The sequence below is a fragment of the Capsicum annuum genome, chromosome 4 (assembly GCF_002878395.1).
Source record: "Capsicum annuum cultivar UCD-10X-F1 chromosome 4, UCD10Xv1.1, whole genome shotgun sequence".
NCBI classification, from domain to species: domain Eukaryota; kingdom Viridiplantae; phylum Streptophyta; class Magnoliopsida; order Solanales; family Solanaceae; genus Capsicum; species Capsicum annuum.
This window is the reverse complement of record NC_061114.1, coordinates 192284682-192305779: the sequence shown is the minus strand read 5'-3', so window position 1 is coordinate 192305779 and position 21098 is coordinate 192284682. Positions and strand designations below refer to the sequence as shown.

At 34.8% G+C, this 21098-nt stretch overlaps 1 protein-coding gene across 3 annotated transcripts; it reads right to left on the bottom strand.

Moving 5' to 3' along the window:
• Nucleotides 1–763: 763 nt before the first annotated feature.
• On the bottom strand, nt 764–13241 carry LOC107867620 (pyrophosphate-energized membrane proton pump 3). Of its 3 annotated transcripts, none has more exons than XM_016713937.2 (15): nt 13050–13241; nt 12040–12304; nt 8472–8675; nt 7532–7683; nt 7301–7448; nt 7081–7213; nt 6749–6921; nt 6092–6212; nt 4766–4953; nt 4239–4676; nt 3976–4140; nt 3729–3884; nt 3525–3636; nt 1367–1586; nt 764–1064 (listed from the first exon to the last, which is right to left on the bottom strand). In XM_016713937.2, exons 2-15 carry the CDS (start codon nt 12130–12132, stop codon nt 965–967), a joined length of 2403 nt encoding a protein of 800 aa, XP_016569423.1. In that variant the 5' UTR covers nt 12133–12304; nt 13050–13241; the 3' UTR covers nt 764–964. The 3 variants fall into 3 exon arrangements, with proteins under 3 accessions (XP_016569423.1, XP_016569422.1, XP_047266382.1); XM_016713936.2 differs by having other exon boundaries at nt 13021–13224; XM_047410426.1 differs by lacking the exons at nt 12040–12304; nt 13050–13241 and having other exon boundaries at nt 7532–7676; nt 8472–8598.
• Nucleotides 13242–21098: the final 7857 nt, after the last annotated feature.

Below are 21098 nucleotides of genomic sequence, written 5' to 3'. Positions count from 1 at the left end.
AGCTCACTCCGCTTTCTTTATTGCATAAACAAGGGCGTTTATAAATATTCCTTTATAAGCTTGAAGCATTTACAAATTTAAGGTTCTGCTAGTTTTACACATGTTATTGGTTCCAACCCTACATCTTCAAACTGAAACAAGTGCTTTAGTAGTAAATGTTGCTCTCCAAATATGACATTCTTCTTGTATTAGGGTTGATGCTGAAGATTACAGTAATTTTGGCTAGCCCTTGCTTGGTCATATAATTACGCTACACAAGCAATATTTATGAGAAAATGTTGAGTAAGAAACAATTAGTGCAAGGGAAAAAATGGTGAAGAACTTGTCAAGAAGAGTTGAGGTAGAGATAGGATGAAAAAGTCTCTACGCATCATGCAAATGCACAGATCTTTCTTTACAAGAAAATGCAACTTAATCATGGTTTATACAGGTAAACAAAAGTAGAATTACATTTATGACTCCATTGTTTATATTGTCAGAAACAAATTGCACAGCTTTGCTCAGATAGGTGGATAAAAAGCTGGATACCGATTAGACTTCGTTGCCAGAAAGATGTGGAAAATTTTATTCATAACAAAAACTTGAGGATATAAACCTTAAATTAGTCTAAGGATTATAAACCAACATTCTAAATTCATACACGCTCTATTTTTCTGTCTATCCAAATTTTGATTCCTTCAGAAAGACCAAAGTCGGGAAGAAGATCCTACTCTACCACCATTAGGAAAGAAAATGAAAAAGTAAACGAAAAAAACACCAAAAAGGAAAACAGGAACCAAGTTAAACTAGTTTAAACTGAGAAACTAAAAAGAGAGTTGCCTATAGTTAGAAATTCATGTGCCAAAAAATATGGTATTCGTTATGTAACCATAAAGTACATCTCTCATCATATATCCAGTGACAACAGAAAAGCTCTTAGAGAGACCTGGTGCCGTATATTTAAAAATCTCTATTAACTTAACTCTCAAAGAAAGATAGGAGCCATCACAAGGGTTATTGTTGCAAGCATTTTGATTAGTACGTGCAGAGAAGGTCCAGCTGTATCTTTGAATGGGTCGCCTACCCTGCAAACAGAAAAGAAATTGTAAGGGCTCTGCCACATGATCCGTTTAGTTTTGCTTTATGTATTGTCATGACTTGATGACTATTTAGAACAATCAAGCAAGTACAAGAACAAAAACGAATGCACAAAACAAAGCTTGCTTGAAATGATCTGAGTAATATGATTCTACCAACACTTGGGAACAATGTTGCTCACATCCTTCGAAAATGCCACTGCCAGAAGATCCGACACGGAAGCGTTGGCATTTTTGGCGAATACGAGCAACATAGCTTGAGAACATGAGAATCATTTAAGAACACTTACGTGTCTCCCGTGACTGCTGCTTTGTGGGTGTCACTCCCCTTGCCTCCAAGAGCGCCCGTTTCTATGTATTTCTTTGCATTATCCCAGGCTCCACCAGCAGTGTTGAGGAAAAGAGCCATAAGGATACCAGAAACCGTGGCAAACATCAACATGGAAGCTACAACTTTAGCTCCAAGAAGAGGATGCCCCGTGTAGTAGCCCAAAATGCGGAAAAGAAAACCTAGACAGAGATCATGATGACATAATAGACTCAAAATTCAAAACTGAAATCAAAGAAGATATGAAAACACAAACTTAAAAGACATCAATCAAGAATTAGAACTTGCCACACACATGAACTCAAGGGAATAAATAGATTGCAAAGAATTCTTCTCAAATTTTACTTCTAATGTTTGGTGAAGAGGAGATCACCAGAGATAAACTAGAGTGCACAGACAGACCATACCAAGTAAACTAACAGGAAGGATAACAAAATAATTGACATGTCACATCTACTATATTCAGGTAAACATACTCACTGCTGAGGAAAATAGTCAAACAGAGGATCACGCGGTGTGGTGAATGGACGGAATTTGGATGATATGTTTCATCATTCAGCAGAAAGACTTGCAGGGTAAATTTATACAGATGTAGTTGCTCATTGAAATCAATTGTGGTGGAATAACTCCCATTTCTCAATGATACCCCACCTCACAGCACAATTTTTGCAATTCTAAGCCAGTTGTTACTTTGTAATATCATGTGGCTAAGCTATACAACAAATGACCATGTAGAAACTATTTAAACCACGAACAAAATATAAAAAAAGGAAGAAAAAGATGAGAACGACCTGATGATGTGATTCCTATGCGTTAATGTAGCTGACAAGTTACCCAGTCATTCCACAGAAAATGCAAGCAGATGCAGATAAGAGCAATTATGTGACAAGATTAACAAACTCATTCAATAAATCTGCGACAAATATTATATCAGAAGATAGATATTAGGGATAATACATATTTTACCCCTGGACTTCTCCGGATTTTTTCTCAGATGCACACTTAAACTATGATCCAAGTCCCCTCAAAGAATAGCTGTCATTTTGTTCAATCGTGGTCTCAAGATATCATGTTAAAAAGCGAGATATCAATTTTCCCAGCAAATCCCTCATCGGAATTTTTCTATAGAACAAGCCGTACATTTTCTATCTTTAAAAACAATGATCTACCTTTGAAACACTTGATCATCTATTTCTAGATTGAATCAGGGGAACCAAAAAGAAACTGGAACCCCAGTGCCGATTTCCAGTTTTGCTTGTTTTCAAACAACTGTTCAATTTTCCTTGTCCACAGACTATGAGGGTATTTTATAACAAAAATTACTTTTCCAAATTATGCGCGTGGTGGAAGAAAAACAATTATGCGGGATCTCTCTCACATCTTCTAAGAAAAACAATTATGCGGGATCTCTCTCACATCTTCTTACTGATTTTGCATACGCAAATTCATCTATCATGTATTTTTGGGGAAGATTAGGGTGGTGCCGGGATTAAGCAAAGAATACTGTAGGTGAAAAATGAAAGAAAGAGAGAGATGGCAGGAACGGATGGGTGGCAGGCGCCATGGCTGAGTTTTAGAAATGAAATTTGATAAAAGGAGGAAAGGGCTGAAGGAGTAAGACAAATATCATTTATTAATCAATTAAGTATAATTAACTGTATAGTATCCAGCTAAAACTGACAGTTGTACACATTAGTCAATCTCAACAATTTTTTGCTACATACACCTCCCTCAAAATGAGCTCATTTCCTGTGCCACATCATCACTGAAGGGGATATTTATTCCATTTTGAAAATGCCTCCAAGGGTAATACCCCCAAACCCACCCACCCACCAAACAACCCCTGCAAAGTTTATGTTTGCAACAAAGAAACCTAGACAATCCAGGGAGGAACATGTGTATTATCCCTGAATATTATACAAGACTTCTAAGTTCAAAGAAAGAGCTCTCAAGGACCAAAACTAAGTTGACCTAATAGCGATACATTTAACCAAAACACAGTGGTAGCTACCTACAGATTTATGCTTCCAGATTGCAAGAAAACATGCAGCTATATGGCTTTTATAGCAGGAAAACAGTTCTCATAAAGCATGGAGAAAATGCCTAAGTGCAAGACTCACCAACAACGGTGGGGGATATGATAGCTAGGGCTCCAGGTTTAATCATCTCCCTCAAAGATGCAGACGCAACAATGGACACACATCGACCGTAATCTGGCTTCTCCTTGTAGTCCTGCCACCAGTAAACGTAACATGCATTAACTTCAGCATGTCCAAGAGTATTCTGCAACACAAGTAAACCTTCTGAAAGGTAATACTACTAACCATGATCCCTGGCCTCTCAATAAACTGCCTTCTTACTTCATTGACTACTTCCTGAGCAGTTCGACCAACAGCTGCACAGGCCCAAGCACTGAACAGAAAGATGAGCATAGAGCCAAGTAATCCACCAACAAATACTTCAGGTATCGCTATGTCAACCTGCATATTAATTAAAATTCTTGGTCCTGCCACTGTATAGTTAACGTAGTTAAATAAAAAGGCTAAATAGAAAGCTGTAGCAATTCCATACCTGCTTGAAGGATTCTTGGGCAAATGCAGCTACCTCATCCATGTAGGCACTGAACAGAAGAAATGATGCAAGAGCTGCAGATCCAATTGCAAATCCCTTGGTTGTAGCTTTGGTAGTGTTTCCAACAGCATCAAGAACATCAGTTATCTCACGAACACTTTCAGGCTGTATATGAAAAGGCTTATTGAGCTAACCAAGCTAACAAAAGATTACGATAAAAGAAGTCACAACCTCATGCTTTTGCTCAGAAACATTAGCATCACCTGTTGGCTCATCTCAACAATCCCACCAGCATTATCAGCTATTGGACCAAACATATCCATGGTGAGAACATACGCTGCTGTACTGAGCATTCCCATAGTTGCTACAGCAGTGCCAAACAACCCCCCAGTTGGATTTCCAGCTTCATCTGTCAATCCTGAAGTGCGACCAAGCCAGAAAGCAGAAACAATAGCCAAGCTTATGACAAGGACAGGTAGAGCTGTAGATTCCAGACCCAAACTAACACCCGCAATTATGTTTGTTCCATGGCCAGTAGAGCTAGCAAGGGCTAAGGTACGCACGGGCTCGTATTTGTAGTCAGTGTAGTACTTTGAGATCCAAACAAAGACATAGGCAGTAACAATTCCAACCAGACCGCATAAAGCAAAATTCAACCAAGCAGAAGGTGCCTGTTCGGTGTAAAGTAACCACCGTGTAGACTGCAAATGCAATGCAAACTATTAGCGAGAGAACGGAGACAGAAGTCAAATAACCAATTCAGAGTAATCCAAGGCAAATAAAACTTTACCAAACCAAATGTCAGAACAGCTAAAAATATTGTCACCGAGTACCCCTTTTCAAGAGTTCTCATGGGATCCTCTATAGTTCCAATAACTCCAGAATCCCTCTTGTTTCGAATAGAGAATATGCCAACCGATGATACAACCAGATCAAATGAATGAACAACTAGAGGAAACAGAATAAAGCCGGAAGGATCTGCAGAAAAAATCAACATAAATTAGATAAAACATACAACTTTAAGAAAAAAGCAGATCACATTGCAGGCATAATTAATTATGAAATCATTTCTAGGAACAAAAGTTCAGTATTTAGCCACATCAAGAGAAGCAAAGGAGTTCAGTATTTAGCCACATCAAGAGAAGAAAAGGTGATCATTCTAATTTCTATACACATATATGTCTAATAACTATGAAAAGCATAACTGAGGATCCTATTTTGGGTAAAATTCTCTACTTTCTGTAGATGTCTTGCATGCGGGGATTTTTCCTATCACATTAATAAGTTAATTATGTCATCAAGAAAAATCTATAAGTAAGCCTTTAGAGCTGAGAAATTGATGCAATTTCATTATATCTAGTGTCTAGAATACAACTAGAGCAACAAAACCTCAACCCCGAGCTAGTCCATGTCACCTTCAGGATTCTCACCAACCTTCTCCCTCCATTTTGACACAAAATCCTCACTGTTTACTATAGTAAAATAAATACTAAGCTCATTTTATGGCACCTGGGTAGTTTCAGTGGCATAATAACAGACAATTAAGCCACTAAGCTGCAACTGTTATCCAAACTTAAGATGACAAAACTTAATTATGGGAGGAACAACAATGTAAGACAATTATCGTTACAAGGCCTCTTCCCCCCTCGCATTATAATCAGAAGCATCTAACATTTTTTTCAAAGGCGTGCTTTCACCAGCTTAACCAGCCTTCAGTGAAGGAACTAAGTTGATGAAATGTCCATCTTACCAAAACAACGCCAACCAACAGCTCTGTGCTCACTAAATCACTAAATCACGTTTTTTAATTGTATTTTCTCAAACACTTCTACCTATTTCAGCACTCTTTTGGGCTTTACCTTTGACAACACTGATCTAAAAACACTTGCTGACCCTCAGTTGTAAACAACTAAACATACAGTTCCTTCATAGTACCCATAACTATGCTGAACTACTCTCTTCCCGTAATATTTGGTCCAAATGCATTTGTTGGCATAGAACTATCAGAGTAATATTTTGATACACTCTCACCAGGATTACCACTCACCTTCAAAACCAAATCTCTACAGCAACCTAAGTTACAGTTAAATAAATGCAAGTGTGGGTGTCGCCCTACCTTCAATTTTGCAGCGTTGAGCCATGGTTCCTCCAAGTATCATTGCACTAATAATCTCGGCAGCAATACTTTCGAAAAGATCTGCACCTCGAGCTGCACAGTCGCCAACATTGTCCCCTACCTAAAATTTGGGAATTTATAAGGTTAGCATGAGGCATATCGACACAATGTTATAGGTAGTCAGTCACAGTTATCGGTCAAACAATTGATGGAGCAGATGTTGATAGTCTATAATTCCTTTTCTATGTTTAATTTGAAATAGCAAACTTTTTTTCTTTTTTTCTTAATTTGTTTACACTTGGTGCTAATTATAAGACATCGCAAGCACAAAGCTAGAATGTTAAACAATTGATCATAGGAACCTCAGAGAAGACAAAATATTCTTCTTCAAACTACCAAGAATTTATCAAAGGAGATAACTTTCATCTAGAAAAATGAGAATCATTGGTTCTACTCAAGCACCAAAAGATGTTTGAACCTCAAAGTTAAAAGTACAATTTAAAGAAACTTGAAATTCCGCTGCACTACCAAGGTGTATGGGGCATAAAATAAAACTTAATGAGATCATTCATAAAACATCCAGCTAGAAGAAATGACTGAAATGCATGATTGAACACAGAAGTTACGGAAGCCAATAAAAAGAGAGTAGATAAATACCAAATCTGCAATTACAGCAGGGTTCCGTGGGTCATCTTCAGGTATACCCTGCTCTACTTTTCCAACAAGATCAGCTCCAACATCAGCAGCCTTTGTGTATATTCCACCACCCAACTGAGCAAAAAGGGCAACAAATGAAGCTCCAAAACCATACCCAACTAGTAGAAGAGGCACTGTGAAAAGATGAAGTAGAAGTCACAATGTGAACTAGAAAACAAGAGGTACTGTGTAAAGATGACGTAGAAGTCAAAATCTGAACTAGAAAACAGATATTCAAAAGTCAAAAGTACATCTTAGTGAAATAAAACAATGTGAAAACAGCTTTTACTCACAATCGGTTGCCTTCATTGTACCAGTCGAATCCACCCGGAACCACACATACAAAATTGCATACAGGATAGCAACACCCATTACAGCCATACCAACAACCACCAATGCTGAAAATCCACCAGCACGAACAGCTATCTACATCAGAAAGATATCAAGTCAATTTTTACAAGAAAGGACCTTAGCGTTGTTCCTAGCGAATATTATTATGAAGATAAGAAGAACCTGCAAGGCCTCTCGAGCTGACCGCCTTGCTGCACTGGATACTCGAACATTTGCACGTACTGACACCCACATGCCAACATACCCAGCAACACCAGAACATAAAGCCCCAAAAAGAAATGCAGCAACCGTAATATAAGCAGATGTTGCCCTACGTCAGCACGGGAAGTATCATAAAGTGAACTCAAACTTCTCCTGAAAGAAGAGCAATATTCAACCAAAACCTGCCATCACCTGCCTAAGCCAGATGCCTCTTGCTGAGGAGTTATAGTACGAAATAAATATATGCCAAGTATAACCAGTCCAAGCAACAATGCCATCTTGGAGATGGTCCCATACTGAGTCCGGAAGAAACCTTCGGCTCCGTCACGTATTGCATCTGATATCTAGCAAGTTAAATAATGAGTTCAAGACTTTAAGACAATATAAATAATGAGCTCAAGACTTGAAGACAATATACAACATATTCCAATAAAACAGGAGCAAAATCATGACTGCAAATCCAAGTTTCTGAGAATTGGGGGCCAACATGAATACATCAAGCTTTTTACCAACTTCTTACGTTAAATTTTCCATAATCGAGACATAATTTTGCCTTTGAATCGACTTCTTGCTGAAAATCTTATGGCTATAAAGGACAGTAAGATCAGGTGATGTGATAACTAAGAACATGGAGAAGAGAAATGAAAATGGAGGGAATAGATCATATTGTGGTTGGCAGGTGAAGGTGACATAAGCAAAAGCAGAGGTAGTCCCACGCTGAACCTCCATAGCATCTTCTGCAGATGCAACTCTACACAACTTCAACCCTTGGAACAACCACTCATACATGATAATCAAAAGTTAGCCCAAACAATAGGAGCCCCTTCACCAAGACTAAGGTTTTGGATACGTCATTCCTGCATCCCTACGACCTAACCCAGTTTCTCCATCAACCTCTATCCTCCACCGATAAATGAATAAATGAATAAAAGAAAAAGAACCAAAGAACAATAAGATCTAGACTCATTTAGTTTGCTGCATAGACCTTGAGACCCATATCAAAAGAAAAATATGATCTAGTACGAGAAAATGTTGTCCAAACTTTCTGATGCACTAGTTATAGACACAGACAAAAACAAAAGGATCGGGAGAACTTGAAAGACATCTTAAAAACTGATCAAGAAGATTGTACCTCGGACATCTCAGGAGGTCCCTCATCCTTTGCCAGCACCCACTTAGTAAGATAAATCGACACGAAAAAACTGATGATACAAACTGAAAATACAAACACAATGATGGGCGAGGTACTCGCACCAATGTAAAAGATAGCTCCAAAACAAACAAGCAGGAGCAACAACAGAATGCGAGAGTTTATCCTCATGAGAACACGAAATATCTGCATGAAAGTTGTGACAACGTTAAGCAAACTGTGAAAGAAAAAGAAATTAAATTTATGCTGCTAAAAACAGTTTCTCATTCAACAATTTTATTTAAGCAACAGTGAACAACTAAAATACATAATCAGTTTGAATCACAGAGTATAATCATAAACAAGCAACTGAACAAGTTATTTATTTCTATACAGATAGAGAAGAGGCACACTCAAGATTGGTGCTGGTGAAAGTTTCAAGGTTTTGTATACTTTCAGAATGCTGGTCTTCCTCATTTACTTTGCATTACAAAACTGTAACGAGCATTCCTGCCTAAACCTACTTCATCTTTAATTTCAACATATTCTGACTTGATGTGGCACAACTTCTTGGGCAAAATTCAAAGTCAATTATGTTTATTACTCATAGATAACGGATACCAAAGAGGTTCAAAACGGGCACTTCTTTTATGTTTATCGACTAATAATTAGAAGTATAGACATGAGCAAACTGGATGGTTGAAATGAAGAAGTGCTGCCGGGGTGCTATGTAATAGAAAGATATCTCCAAAGTGAAAGGTAAGATCTATAGTAGCTATAAGACTAGCTATGTTATATCGAAGCGAATGTTGGGTTGCAAAAGTCAAGCATATATCCACAAGATGAGTGTTGTGGAGATATGGATGCTAAGATGGATGTGCGGTCATACCAGATTAGATAAGATTAGAAATGGCCACATTCGCCAGAAGGTGCAAGCAGCACAGATTGAGGATAAAACATGAGATGGTTGCTTAAGATGGTTTGAACATGTTATACATCGACTTATAGATGCATTGGTCTATAGGTGTGAAACTATGGTAAATGAAGGTGTTAAAAAGGGAAGGGGTAGACCTAAACTTACATGGAAGGAAGTGGTCTCAAAAGATCTACAATTGCTTGGTATTAGTACAGACTTCGCTAAAGATACAATGGAAGAAAAAGATTCACTTTTTTGATAATCGTGGTGTTCGGGCCTATTTGCACACACCTCCACTAATTCCATGAATACCTGCCACCTTCCACCATCAACAGGTACGAGGTAGATGGGAAGAAATCACCTAGTGTTTGTCTCTGTTGGGAATTGAACTAGACCTCATGGTGCTCAACCGACCTAACTTCATTGAACCACTAGGCTTCACTTTTATTTCATTTATTATAATGATGGTATAATATGAGCTTAAATGATGAAACGAGGATTCATATAGCCGACCCCAACTTATTTAGAGATGTCGTAGTTGTCGACTTGTCGTAGACATGAGCAAATGAATGGTGAATAAAACTTTAGGAAAACTAGTGACTATAACCATGAATTTAAAATTGAGAACAAAGGAACTTACTTCTTTTGCGACTAACAATAAAGATATTTTATTCTTCACAAACAATAGCTAATGAAACATAGCTCTCTCCAGGGGAGGGGTCAAGGTATATAGAATGTAAAACAATGTGAGGCAAACGGTTTCCAATAATTGATTCTTTTAAGAAACATGCAATAGAATTTCCTAAGAAAGTAGAAAAAGAAAAAAAAGCATTCAAATAACCAAAAAAATTGAAATAGCCACCTTATTCATCCACAAAGCATGAAATGGTTAACGTTTCTAGGCAGAATCACCCGTAAGTAGGAGAACAAGAAACTTAGCTGATATGCCAGTAGATCCATGGCAAATAGCCGTCGATTCTACTACGGTGCCACAAATTCGCAAGCTAAACCTAAGTAATCATTGTTTTTCCGTGCAAAACTAATACATGGGAAACCATTGTATAAGCAATGCAAGGGATTCTAATGAATCCATAACATGGATAAAGACACAATTGTCCCTCAAAACCTTTTCCACATCCTTTCCATTGTATTTGTGGAGGATATTTTTGTAAGCAAATACTTTAAAAAAAAAAGAATATGCAATGCATGTTATTTTTAATACATCAAACCAAACACGGCATAATAAGTTCAACATAACTAATGCACGCATAACTAATACTCAGCACTATTCTTATACACCCTATCAAAAGACTCCTAAGTGGATCATGGTGCACCATCTAATCTATGAAAACTATCTGGTTAGGGAATAAGTCTAGTATAATTTTGATGTCTGTATTGTCAGTCCCTGCTCAAGTGCTCCTATGATTATGGGTAAATTTATTCCTTTTTTTAAATAACCATGGTGTCCGGGCTAGCTTGCGCTATGAGTACAATTACTCTTCTAAAGAAAAGTACAATTATTTGGATCTTCTACTTCTGTGGAGATTCAAATAAGACTTCAACAGTTATCTCATAAATCTATTGTGTTTTCACTTTTCAACCACGTTAACTAATTGAATCTGAAATGCTGTTAGCTCTTTGAATTATGAGTGCATAATCGAAAGTCGGGACAGAAGCTTCAAGATTAATAATTTGGAATGTAGCAAGCTCTTACATATCTGAGTTTATGTTTACTACTCCCTCAGCCCCAACTTATGTGAAGGAGCTCGAAGAACAAGGGTCAAAAGACTTAACTTTGCGTAATAGATTCTTCAAGTTTCTTAAAATAAAATTTACAAATTTGAAAACTACACGGAAAGTACTATAAAGGGCAGCCCGGTGCACTAAAGTTACTGCTATGCGCGGTGTCCGGGGAAGGGCCCCACCACAAGGTTGTATCGTAGCCTTACCTTGCATTTCTGCCAGAGGCTGTTTCCAAGGCTTGAACCCGTGACCTCCTGGTCACATGGAAGCAACTTTACCAGTTATTCCAAGGCTCCCCTTCACCAGTACACGGAAAGTACTATAAGTCAACATATACTACTGCATCCAAAGGAAGACAGGTTGCAGTGTCGATTCCTAATTCTCATGCATACATATCTACTGCTTGTTATGTACTAAGAAAGTAGGCCTTCTTTCTATAACTTCGTATATACTTAGAATAATTAGGAATCACAGTTATAAGAAATAGGAATCAACACAACAAACTGTCTTCTGTTACAACAAAGTGGTTACCAGTTTTCATGCACAGTTTGTTTAACTATTTACATTCTTTCCGTGCAATCATATGCCTTTTTTCACCAGTAATAGGGTTCAGTTCCTAGAAAAAAAATATCTAGCAGGATTTAAAATGTTTAAAATTTAGAGAAGACTATAAAGTACACCACAATAAGGGGATTAGACGGCAAGAAACAGCTGTATATGCTAAAAAGAAGATTTTAGTATAGTAAACAACAATAATGAACATGTCATTCTCTCCAGAAAGCTAGATACAAACAGATTCTCCATAAAATAGACAAAAGCATGACTTTTAAGTCACTGGAAAACCCAAATCTTGGAGCTAGAAGAAACGTGAGCAAAATATAGAAACAAGTGAACCTAAATAATGTAACTTACCCATGGTGCATAAGCTTTACTCTTCATGCTAGGAAATGTCCTTGGCCTATCTTGGAAAGGGCCCAAGTTCCCTCCTTCCATGTCATCATCCATTGCAACAGTTTGAAAAGAATTTACCCTCCGTGCTACTGGGAAAGGGGTGAACTCACTTTGGGGCAAATCGCCCCCTGAACCTGGTCGCTGTATTTTGAATTTCTTTTGTTAATCACCAGCTCTGACGTCTACTTTCCAACTATTAAACCCACTCACATAAAATCTTCAGATCCTGGGGCAGAAAAAGAACCAAAAACATTCTATCAGATATATTACATGTTCAAAAGACAGCGAAAGGAGAGATTACATGTTCAAAAATCAATGAATTTGCAAAGAAGCCATTTGAAACTGATTAAAGTTTAAGCATATAGATAACAAAAATCGTAGAAACACAATCGAACCCTAAAAATGTCAGCAGAGCAGTTACAACTTACAGCTAATTCACAAGTGTTTAAGTTGAAAAATAGGTGGAATGTCCAAACACAGCGATACACGTATAATCAAACAACCATAAGCAAGCAAAGGAGAGCTAAAAACAGCCAAGTTGAACAAAAAAAAAACAAATGAACATACTGAAAGCCGTTTCCAACTATAATTCTACAGATGAAATCAACTAATTTGCAAACAAATAAATTTGAGACTGATCAATGCATTAGCACTTCGATTAGCACACCCTAAATACAAGTACAGCAGTTAGAATAACTTTAAATTCCAATAAAACTGATAATTGAAGTATAAATATCCAATTAAATCAACGAATTTACAAAATAAACACATTTGAAACTGATCAATGCAGTATCTATCACTTAGGTAAAAAAAAAAAAATCGCCGAAACACAATTGCACATCCTAAATGCCAGTACAGCAGTTACAACTACTTTGAATCAAATAAAACTGATAATTGAAGTCTACACATTCAATTAAATCAACAAATGCAGAAGATTCTTACAAACAGCAATCGCAGATCGGGATCCGTACCAGAACTCCTCACCGGAAAAAAGGATGCGAATGCTCAACTACCCCGGAACCCGATCGGAATCCAAAACTTCCTAAACGGAACTTCAGCAGCAACGGCCGAAGAACAAAGTGTAAAACTGAGAACGTGTCTTCAATTCTCTGTGTGTGCGTTTTTTTTTTTTTTTTTTTCTTGATGTATTTAGATTAGGTGAAATAGCAAATGTTGACTTATGTGCATTAGTCCAATAACTGATTGCCACCTAGGAAATGACAACGTGTTTTTGATGCGCTGTCTTGTTGTGGGCCTTTTTCCCCTAAATTGGCAGAATTTTTGGATATACTGTTACTGCCTAACTAATTTTGGAATTAAATTAAGTTGAGTTTGGTTGAATAATATTATAGAATAATTTATTTTGAAATTAACTATTGCCAGAATTTTTGGATTTACTGTTACTGCCTAACTAATATTGGAATTAAATTAAGTTGAGTTTGGTTGAATAATATTACACAATAATTTATTTTGAAATTAGCTATTTTGAAAATATGATGTTATTTTATTTTTTATTGAAAATAATAATTTTAAAATAATTAATTTATTAAGTTATCTTCACATAATTTATTTCCAATCAATATTTTCAAAGGTCTTTTCAAGAAGAATCTCTAGATAGGGCGCACCAAAAATACTTCAAAGCGTAAATATTATGTTATTATTTTTTTCTGAATATACAAATAAAAAAAACAACACTTTTAGAAAATAATTATAATATTTTCTATTTTATTATTGATTTATTTAAATTTATTTGCAGAATTATTAAAAATCTTACGTTTGCTTTTTTTCTTACTAATAAAATTGTAAAATTGAAAATACGAGATATACTCTGTAGATTCATGATACTTATGTCGTAGGTTTCGAGACTTACGTCTTGCCTCATGCGTTTTAAAATACTACTTCCAACCAAATGACCCCTAGATTTTTATGTTTTTTTATATTTTGTTGCTTCCTTAGGTAAAACAGGTGCCTATTGGGAAAAAAAAAATCCCCAAATCACTAAAGATTTTCTTTAGTGCAGTAAAGTCCAATTTTTTCCTTTTTTCAGATATGGTTTAGAACTTTATTTATTTAGATCCGAACACTTTGCTTAGCTTAAAAATTAAGGAAGTATAGGAAAGAAATTAAAGGCGTGTTTGAGATCATCTTGTAATCGAATAGTGGATTATTACTTAGTCAGTTGGCCCCGTGAAAATTAGTAGTCAGTTTGGCCGTGAAAATTAGTAGTCGCTGGAGCTGGAGTTGGAGTTGGAGTTGGAGTTGGAGTTGGAGTTGAAATTGGAGTTGGAGTTATGTTTGTCCATGTCCTTTTAGAATTATTTTTTTTTACTTTTGAAAAAACTTTTTTAAATATGATTTTATGCCTCAACTTTTACAAACTATCAAAATCATCCAACTAAAATTTACCTACTAACAGGAAAAGAACAAAATTAACTACTTTTATAAAAATAATTACATATACATGGCCATATTTAATGAGTTTCAATTATCACATATATAATATTTAAATTAATAGTTGTTTTTTCATATTTGAAAATTTTAAATATGGATGTTATATTGACAGATCATTCACTACTAAAAAAACCCGAAAAAACCGACCACAAAAAGTGGTCGAAAAAAATTGACCACTTGTGGTCGATTTTTAATTATTTTTTTAATTAAAAAAAGTGACCACATCTGGTTGCTTTATTATTATAAAATATCAAAATAAATATTCTAGTAATTTTTATATTAATTATTTTATATTTTAATAATTTAAATTTTACAAAAATAAGAAAACCGGCCACAAGTAGTCATTTTTTTAAAAAAAAAAATTAATTTTTAAATATTCCCAAAAATCGACCACAAGTGGTCGGTTTTTTAAAATTATTTTTTGATTAATTTTTTAAATAAACCGACCACTTGTGGTCGGTTTTCTTATTTTAAAAGAAAAAAAGAAAATATTTTTTAAAAAGCGACTACTTATGGTCGGGTTTTATTTAAAATAAAAAGAAATTAATTTTTATAAACTGAACACTTGTGGTCGGGTTTTATTGAAATTACAAAATTAAATTAAATTTTAAAAAAATGACTACTTGTGGTCATTTTTAATTTAAATAATATTAATAAAAAATTTAAAATGTAATTATATCCCATATATAATATTGTTATTAGTAAAAATAATATATTAGATTATGTAATATAATTATTGTTATTAGTAAAAATAATATATTAGATTACATATATAATATAATATATTTACTTTATTAAAAAATAATCTAATACATTATTTTTTAAATTATACTGATTACATGTAGTCAATAACCAATATAATAATAATAAAAATCAATCAATATAACGTGAAAAAACTCACACTAAAAATATATCAAATATAATATAAAAATTATGTATAACGTAATCTTTATCTTTTACTTATGTTTCAATATATAAAATAATTTTTTCCTTTTACATACGTTAAATGCCGTTAAATATGCATAATCTTTATATAATGAATATGTGTATATATATATCATACCGTTGGGATAGACCATTGAAAACTGTTGTATACGTATTTGAAAGATGAAAACTAATCTTTATAGTACGTATTTGAAAGGTGATGTTTAGAGTACGTATTTACAGTCATAATAATGTAATATATAACTAATAATTCATCAGAATATAATGAACGTGTTCTATTATAAGGTAATATATTTGTGGATGTCTATCTATCTATTATAAGGTGAAATGCCTTTAAAGGTGATTTATTTGATTAGAATGTGGTTTGATTGATGGCTTAGTTGGTTGAAAATGGTTAAGTGTAGGGACTTTGACGGGGATTTTTTTGTTTTGAATGTGGTTTGATTGGTGGCTTAATTACTTGAAAATAGTTAAGTGTAGGGTCTTTAAAGATGATTTATTTGTTTAGAATGTGGTTTGATTGGTGGCTTAGTTACTTGAAAATGGTTAGTGTAGGGACTTTAGAGGTGATTTATTTGTTTAGAATGTGGTTTGATTGGTGGCTTAGTTACTTGAAAATGGTTAAGTGTAGGGACTTCAAAGGAAATTTTTTTTGTTTAAAATGTTACTTGGTTGGTGACTTTGTTAGTTGAAAATGGTTAAGTGTAGGAACTTTAGAGGTGATTTTTTTGTTTAGAATGTGGTTTGATTGGTGGATTAGTCACTTGAAAATGGTTAAGTATAGGGACTTTGAAGGAGATTTTTTTGTTTTGAACGTGCTTTGATTGGTGGCTTAGTTACTTGAAAATGGTTAAGTCTAGGGACTTTAAAGGGAATTTTTTTTTATTTTGAGTGTGATTTGTTAAGTAACTTAGTTGGTTGAAAATGGTTAAATGTAGGGACTTTGAAGGAGATTTTTTTATTTTGAATGTGGTTTGTTTGGTGGCTTAGTTACTTGAAAATGGTTAAGTCTAGGGACTTTAAAGGGAATTTTTTTGTTTTGAATGTGGTTTGTTAGGTGACTTAGTTTGTTGAAAATGGTTAAGTGTAGGGGACTTTGAAGAGGATTTTTTTGTTTTGAATGTGGTTTATTTGGTGGCTTAGTTTTTTGAAAATGGTTAAGTCTAGGGTCTTTAAAGGGAATTTTTTTTGTTTTGAATGTTACTTGGTTGGTGATTTTGTTAGTTGGAAATGGTTAAGTGTAGGAACTTTAGAGGTGATTTGTTTGTTTAGAATGTGGTTTGATTGGTGGATTAGTTACTTGAAAATGGTTAAGTATAGGGACTTTGAAGGGAATTTTTTTTGTTTAGAATGTGGTTTGTTAGGTGACTTAGGTGGTTGAAAATGGTTAAGTCTAGGGACTTTGAAGGAGATTTTTTTATTTTGAATGTGGTTTGTTTGGTGACTTATTCACTTGAAAATGGTTAAGTCTAGTGACTTTAAAGGAATTTTTTTTATTTTCAATGTGGTTTGTTAGGTGACTTAGTCACTTGAAAATGGTTAAGTTTAGGGACTTTAAAGGGAATTTTTTTGTTTTGAATATGGTTTGTTAGGTGACTTAGTTGGTTGAAAATGGTTAAGTGTAGGGACTTTGAAGGGGATTTTTTTGTTTTGAATGTGGTTTGTTTGGTGACTTAGTCACTTGAAAATGGTTAAGTCTAGGGTCTTTAAAGGGAATTTTTTTGTTTTGAATGTTACTTCGTTGGTGACTTTGTTAGTTCAAAATGGTTAAGTGTAGGAACTTTAGAGGTGATTTTTTTGTTTAGAATGTGGTTCGATTGGTGGATTAGTTACTTAAAAATGGTTAAGTATAGGGACTTTGAAGGGAATTTTTTTTGTTTTGAATGTGGTTTGATTGGTGGCTTAGTTACTTGAAAATGGTTATGTCTAGGGACTTTAAAGGGATTTTTTTTGTTTTGAATGTGGTTTGTTAGGTGACTTAGTCACTTGAAAATGGTTAAGTCTAGGGACTTTAAAGTAGGGGTGTGCATCGGTCGGTTCGGTTCGGTTTTATGTGTTATTTGTTCGGTTTATCGGTTTTTGAATTTTAAATATATAAAATCAATAACCAACCAATAAGATATTTTCTTATCGATTTCGATTTATCGGGTTTTGGTCCTTAATGGTTTGATTTTCTGTTTAAACAATAAGAAAATACTTATAAAATAGAAATAGTAACAACTAACATAAAAAAACGAAATCTTAGTTACCGCCAAAATCCTACGCAATGCATTTTAGTTTACAAGAATCTTCAAACTTGAACTGAATGTTAGTTAGAAAAAAAATTAAATCCTAATTTTTGGAAGCTATAAATGCTTCAAGCTTTTCAATACGATAATAACCGAGCTTTATATTGTGCCTTTGTTGCCCTGAATAGGTTAATACTTTGTGAATCACTGAATTGTGAATAAGTAGTGTATACAATATATATACATACACATATTTGTCTCTCTCTCTCTTTATCTCTCTCTCTCTTTCTCTCTCTATATATATAGATGGATAGATATATATAGAGAGATTTATATATATAACATAAATAGGGATAAAATAATAATATAGTGTATCCTTATTGGGTTATCGGTTTAACCGATAACCCAATAAGCTAAAATCGAAACCGAACGGTGTACCCAATAATTTTTTTTATAAAATCAATAAAAAAACGTTAACCCAATAACCCAATACCAATAACCCAATAACATTTTTATCGGTTTGGTTTATCGGTCGGTTCCATTTTTGCACACCCCTACTTTAAAGATTTTTTTTTTGTTTTGAATGTGGTTTGTTAGGTGACTTAGTCACTTGAAAATGGTTACGCTAGGGACTTTAAAGGATTTTTTTTTTGTTTTGAATGTGGTTTGTTAGGTGATTTAGTTGATTGAAAATGGTTAAGTGTAGGGACTTTGAAAGAGATTTTTTTGTTTTGAATGTGGTTTGTTTGGTGACTTAGTCACTTGAAAATGGTTAAGTCTAGGGTCTTTAAAGGGAATTTTTTTTTGTTTTGAATGTTACTTGGTTGGTGACTTTGTTAGTTGAAAATGGTTAAGTGTAGGAACTTTAGAGGTGATTTTTTTGTTTAGAATGTGGTTTGATTGGTGGATTAGTAACTTGAAAATGGTTAAGTATAGGGACTTTGAAGGGGATTTTTTTGTTTTGAATGTGGTTTGATTGGTGGCTTAGTTACTTGAAAATGGTTATGTCTAGGGACTTTAAAGGAATTTTTTTTGTTTTGAATGTGGTTTGTTAGGTGACTTAGTTGGTTGAAAATGGTTAACTGTAGGGACTTTGAAGGGGATTTTTTTTGTTTTGAATGTGGTTTGTTTGGTGGCTTAGTTACTTGAAAATGGTTAAGTCTAGGGACTTTAAAAGGATTTTTTTTGTTTTGAATGTGGTTTGTTAGGTGACTTAGTTTGTTGAAAATGGTTAAGTTTTTGTAACTTGATCTAATTAGTTGAATCTGATTGATTGCGTAGATGGAACCTGATTATAGCTGGATATATCAACGGAACAATAATAATAGAATGGGTATTAGGGAGGATTTTGTTGAAGGTGTCAGAAGATTTGTTGATCATGCTAAGACACTTGATATGTGGACACATTATCGGACTATTAATTGTTCTTATGTTAGATGTGATGGTATAAATCTTATAAGTGAAGAAGATGTAAAGGAACATCTTTATAGAAAGAGATTTCACGAGGACTTTTTAAGATTGTGTGGTATTCATGGGGATGTTGCGCAAAATAACTTGGTTGTTGGAGAAAGTAATAGGTCTGCAGGGCATAATAAATATCAAGATACTAGGATGATAGAAATGGTGCACGATGCTTTTAGGATGCAACGTGGAGTAGACTTTAGGGAAAATGTTGAAGATGTTCCTAATAGAGAAGCGGGCAATTTCAACAAAGAATTGCATGCTGCTAATCATCCTTTATTTTACGGGTGTTCGCACTCTCGTTTGTCTGTTGCTGTTAGATTATTAAGTATTAAATCTGACTGGAATATTGCTGAAGAAGGAATAGACTCAATGATAGACCTTATTAAAGAGTTAGTTGACCCCGGCTTGGAGGTTCCTAATTCTTTCTATAAGGCAAAAAGATTGGTGTCAAAGTTAGGTCTCTCCTCAGTTAGAATTGATTGTTGTGAAAATGGCTGTATGCTATACTTTAAGTAAGATGCTAAGCTAGAGTTCTGTAAGTTTTTTCAGCACTCTCAATATAAGCGTGGTTCTACTGGAAATAAAATTGCTATTAAGGCTATGCATTATTTACCTCTTATACCAAGCTTGAAGAGGTTGTACGCTTCAAACAGTTCAGCTCCTCATATGAGATGGCACAGTGAAAATAGAAGACCCACTGATGTTATGTGTCATCCATTTGATGGAGAGGCTTGAAAGTATTTTGATGCAACTTATCCAGATTTTGCAGCTAAGCCACGAAATATTCGATTGGGATTATGTGCGGATGGGTTCTCTCCTTTTTCAGTTGGTGGTGCGCCATATTCACGTTGGCCTGTATTTATCACTTTTATAATCTTCCTCCTGAACTGTTGATGACTAGTCCCTATATATTTCTAAATTATGTTATTCCTGGTCCGCATAATCCAAAAAGCGGAATAGATGTCTACTTGCAACCTTTGATTGATGAACTTCAAATTTTATGGCATGAGGGGGTTGAAATGTGGGACATCTCTCTTAAACAGAATTTCAATCTGCATGCATATATAATATGGAATGTTAATGATTTTCCTGCTTATGAAATGTTGTATGGGTGGATGACAGTTGGAAAGCTGGCTTGTCCATACTGTATGGAAAAAACAAAATCTTTCACATTGAGACATGGCAGGAAAAATTCATGGTTTGATTGTCATCGTTGTTTCTTGCCACCAGATCATAAATTTAGGAGACTCAAGAATGCATTCAGAAGGAATAGAAGGGAACATGATGGTCCACCTCCAAGGCTGTCTGGTCATGACGTTTGGGAAACAGTTCAGAATTTGCCTAAAGCCAACGAGAAACGATTGTACAGGCTTGATGGATATGGCGTTTCGCATAACTGGACTAAGCAAAGTATATTTTGGGAGTTAGACTATTAGCCAGATAATTTACTTATAAATAATGGTGATGTCATGCATACTGAGAAAAACTATTTTGACAACTTATTTAACATAGTTATGGATGTCACCGGCAAAACAAAGGATAATCCTACAGCCAGACTTGACTTGCCAGAATATTGCAACCGCAGAGAATTACACTTACAGCAGGGGCCCAACGACAATGTTCTTAAGACCAAGGCTAGTTTTACATTCAAGTTAGACCAAAAACGTCAAATATATGAGTGGGTTCAAAGTTTGAAGATGCCTGATGGATATCCCTCAAATTTGGGAAAGAGGGTTGATATGATATAAAGAATCTTGCATGGAATGAAAAGCCATGATTGTCATGTTTTCATGGAACAATTACTTTCAATTGTTTTTATCGGTTTACCTGAAGACATATGGAAACCAATAGCAGAGATCAGTTTGTTCTTCAAGGACTTATGTGCCACCACATTAAAAGAAGAAAATCTAGCATGAATGGAAAGTAATATTG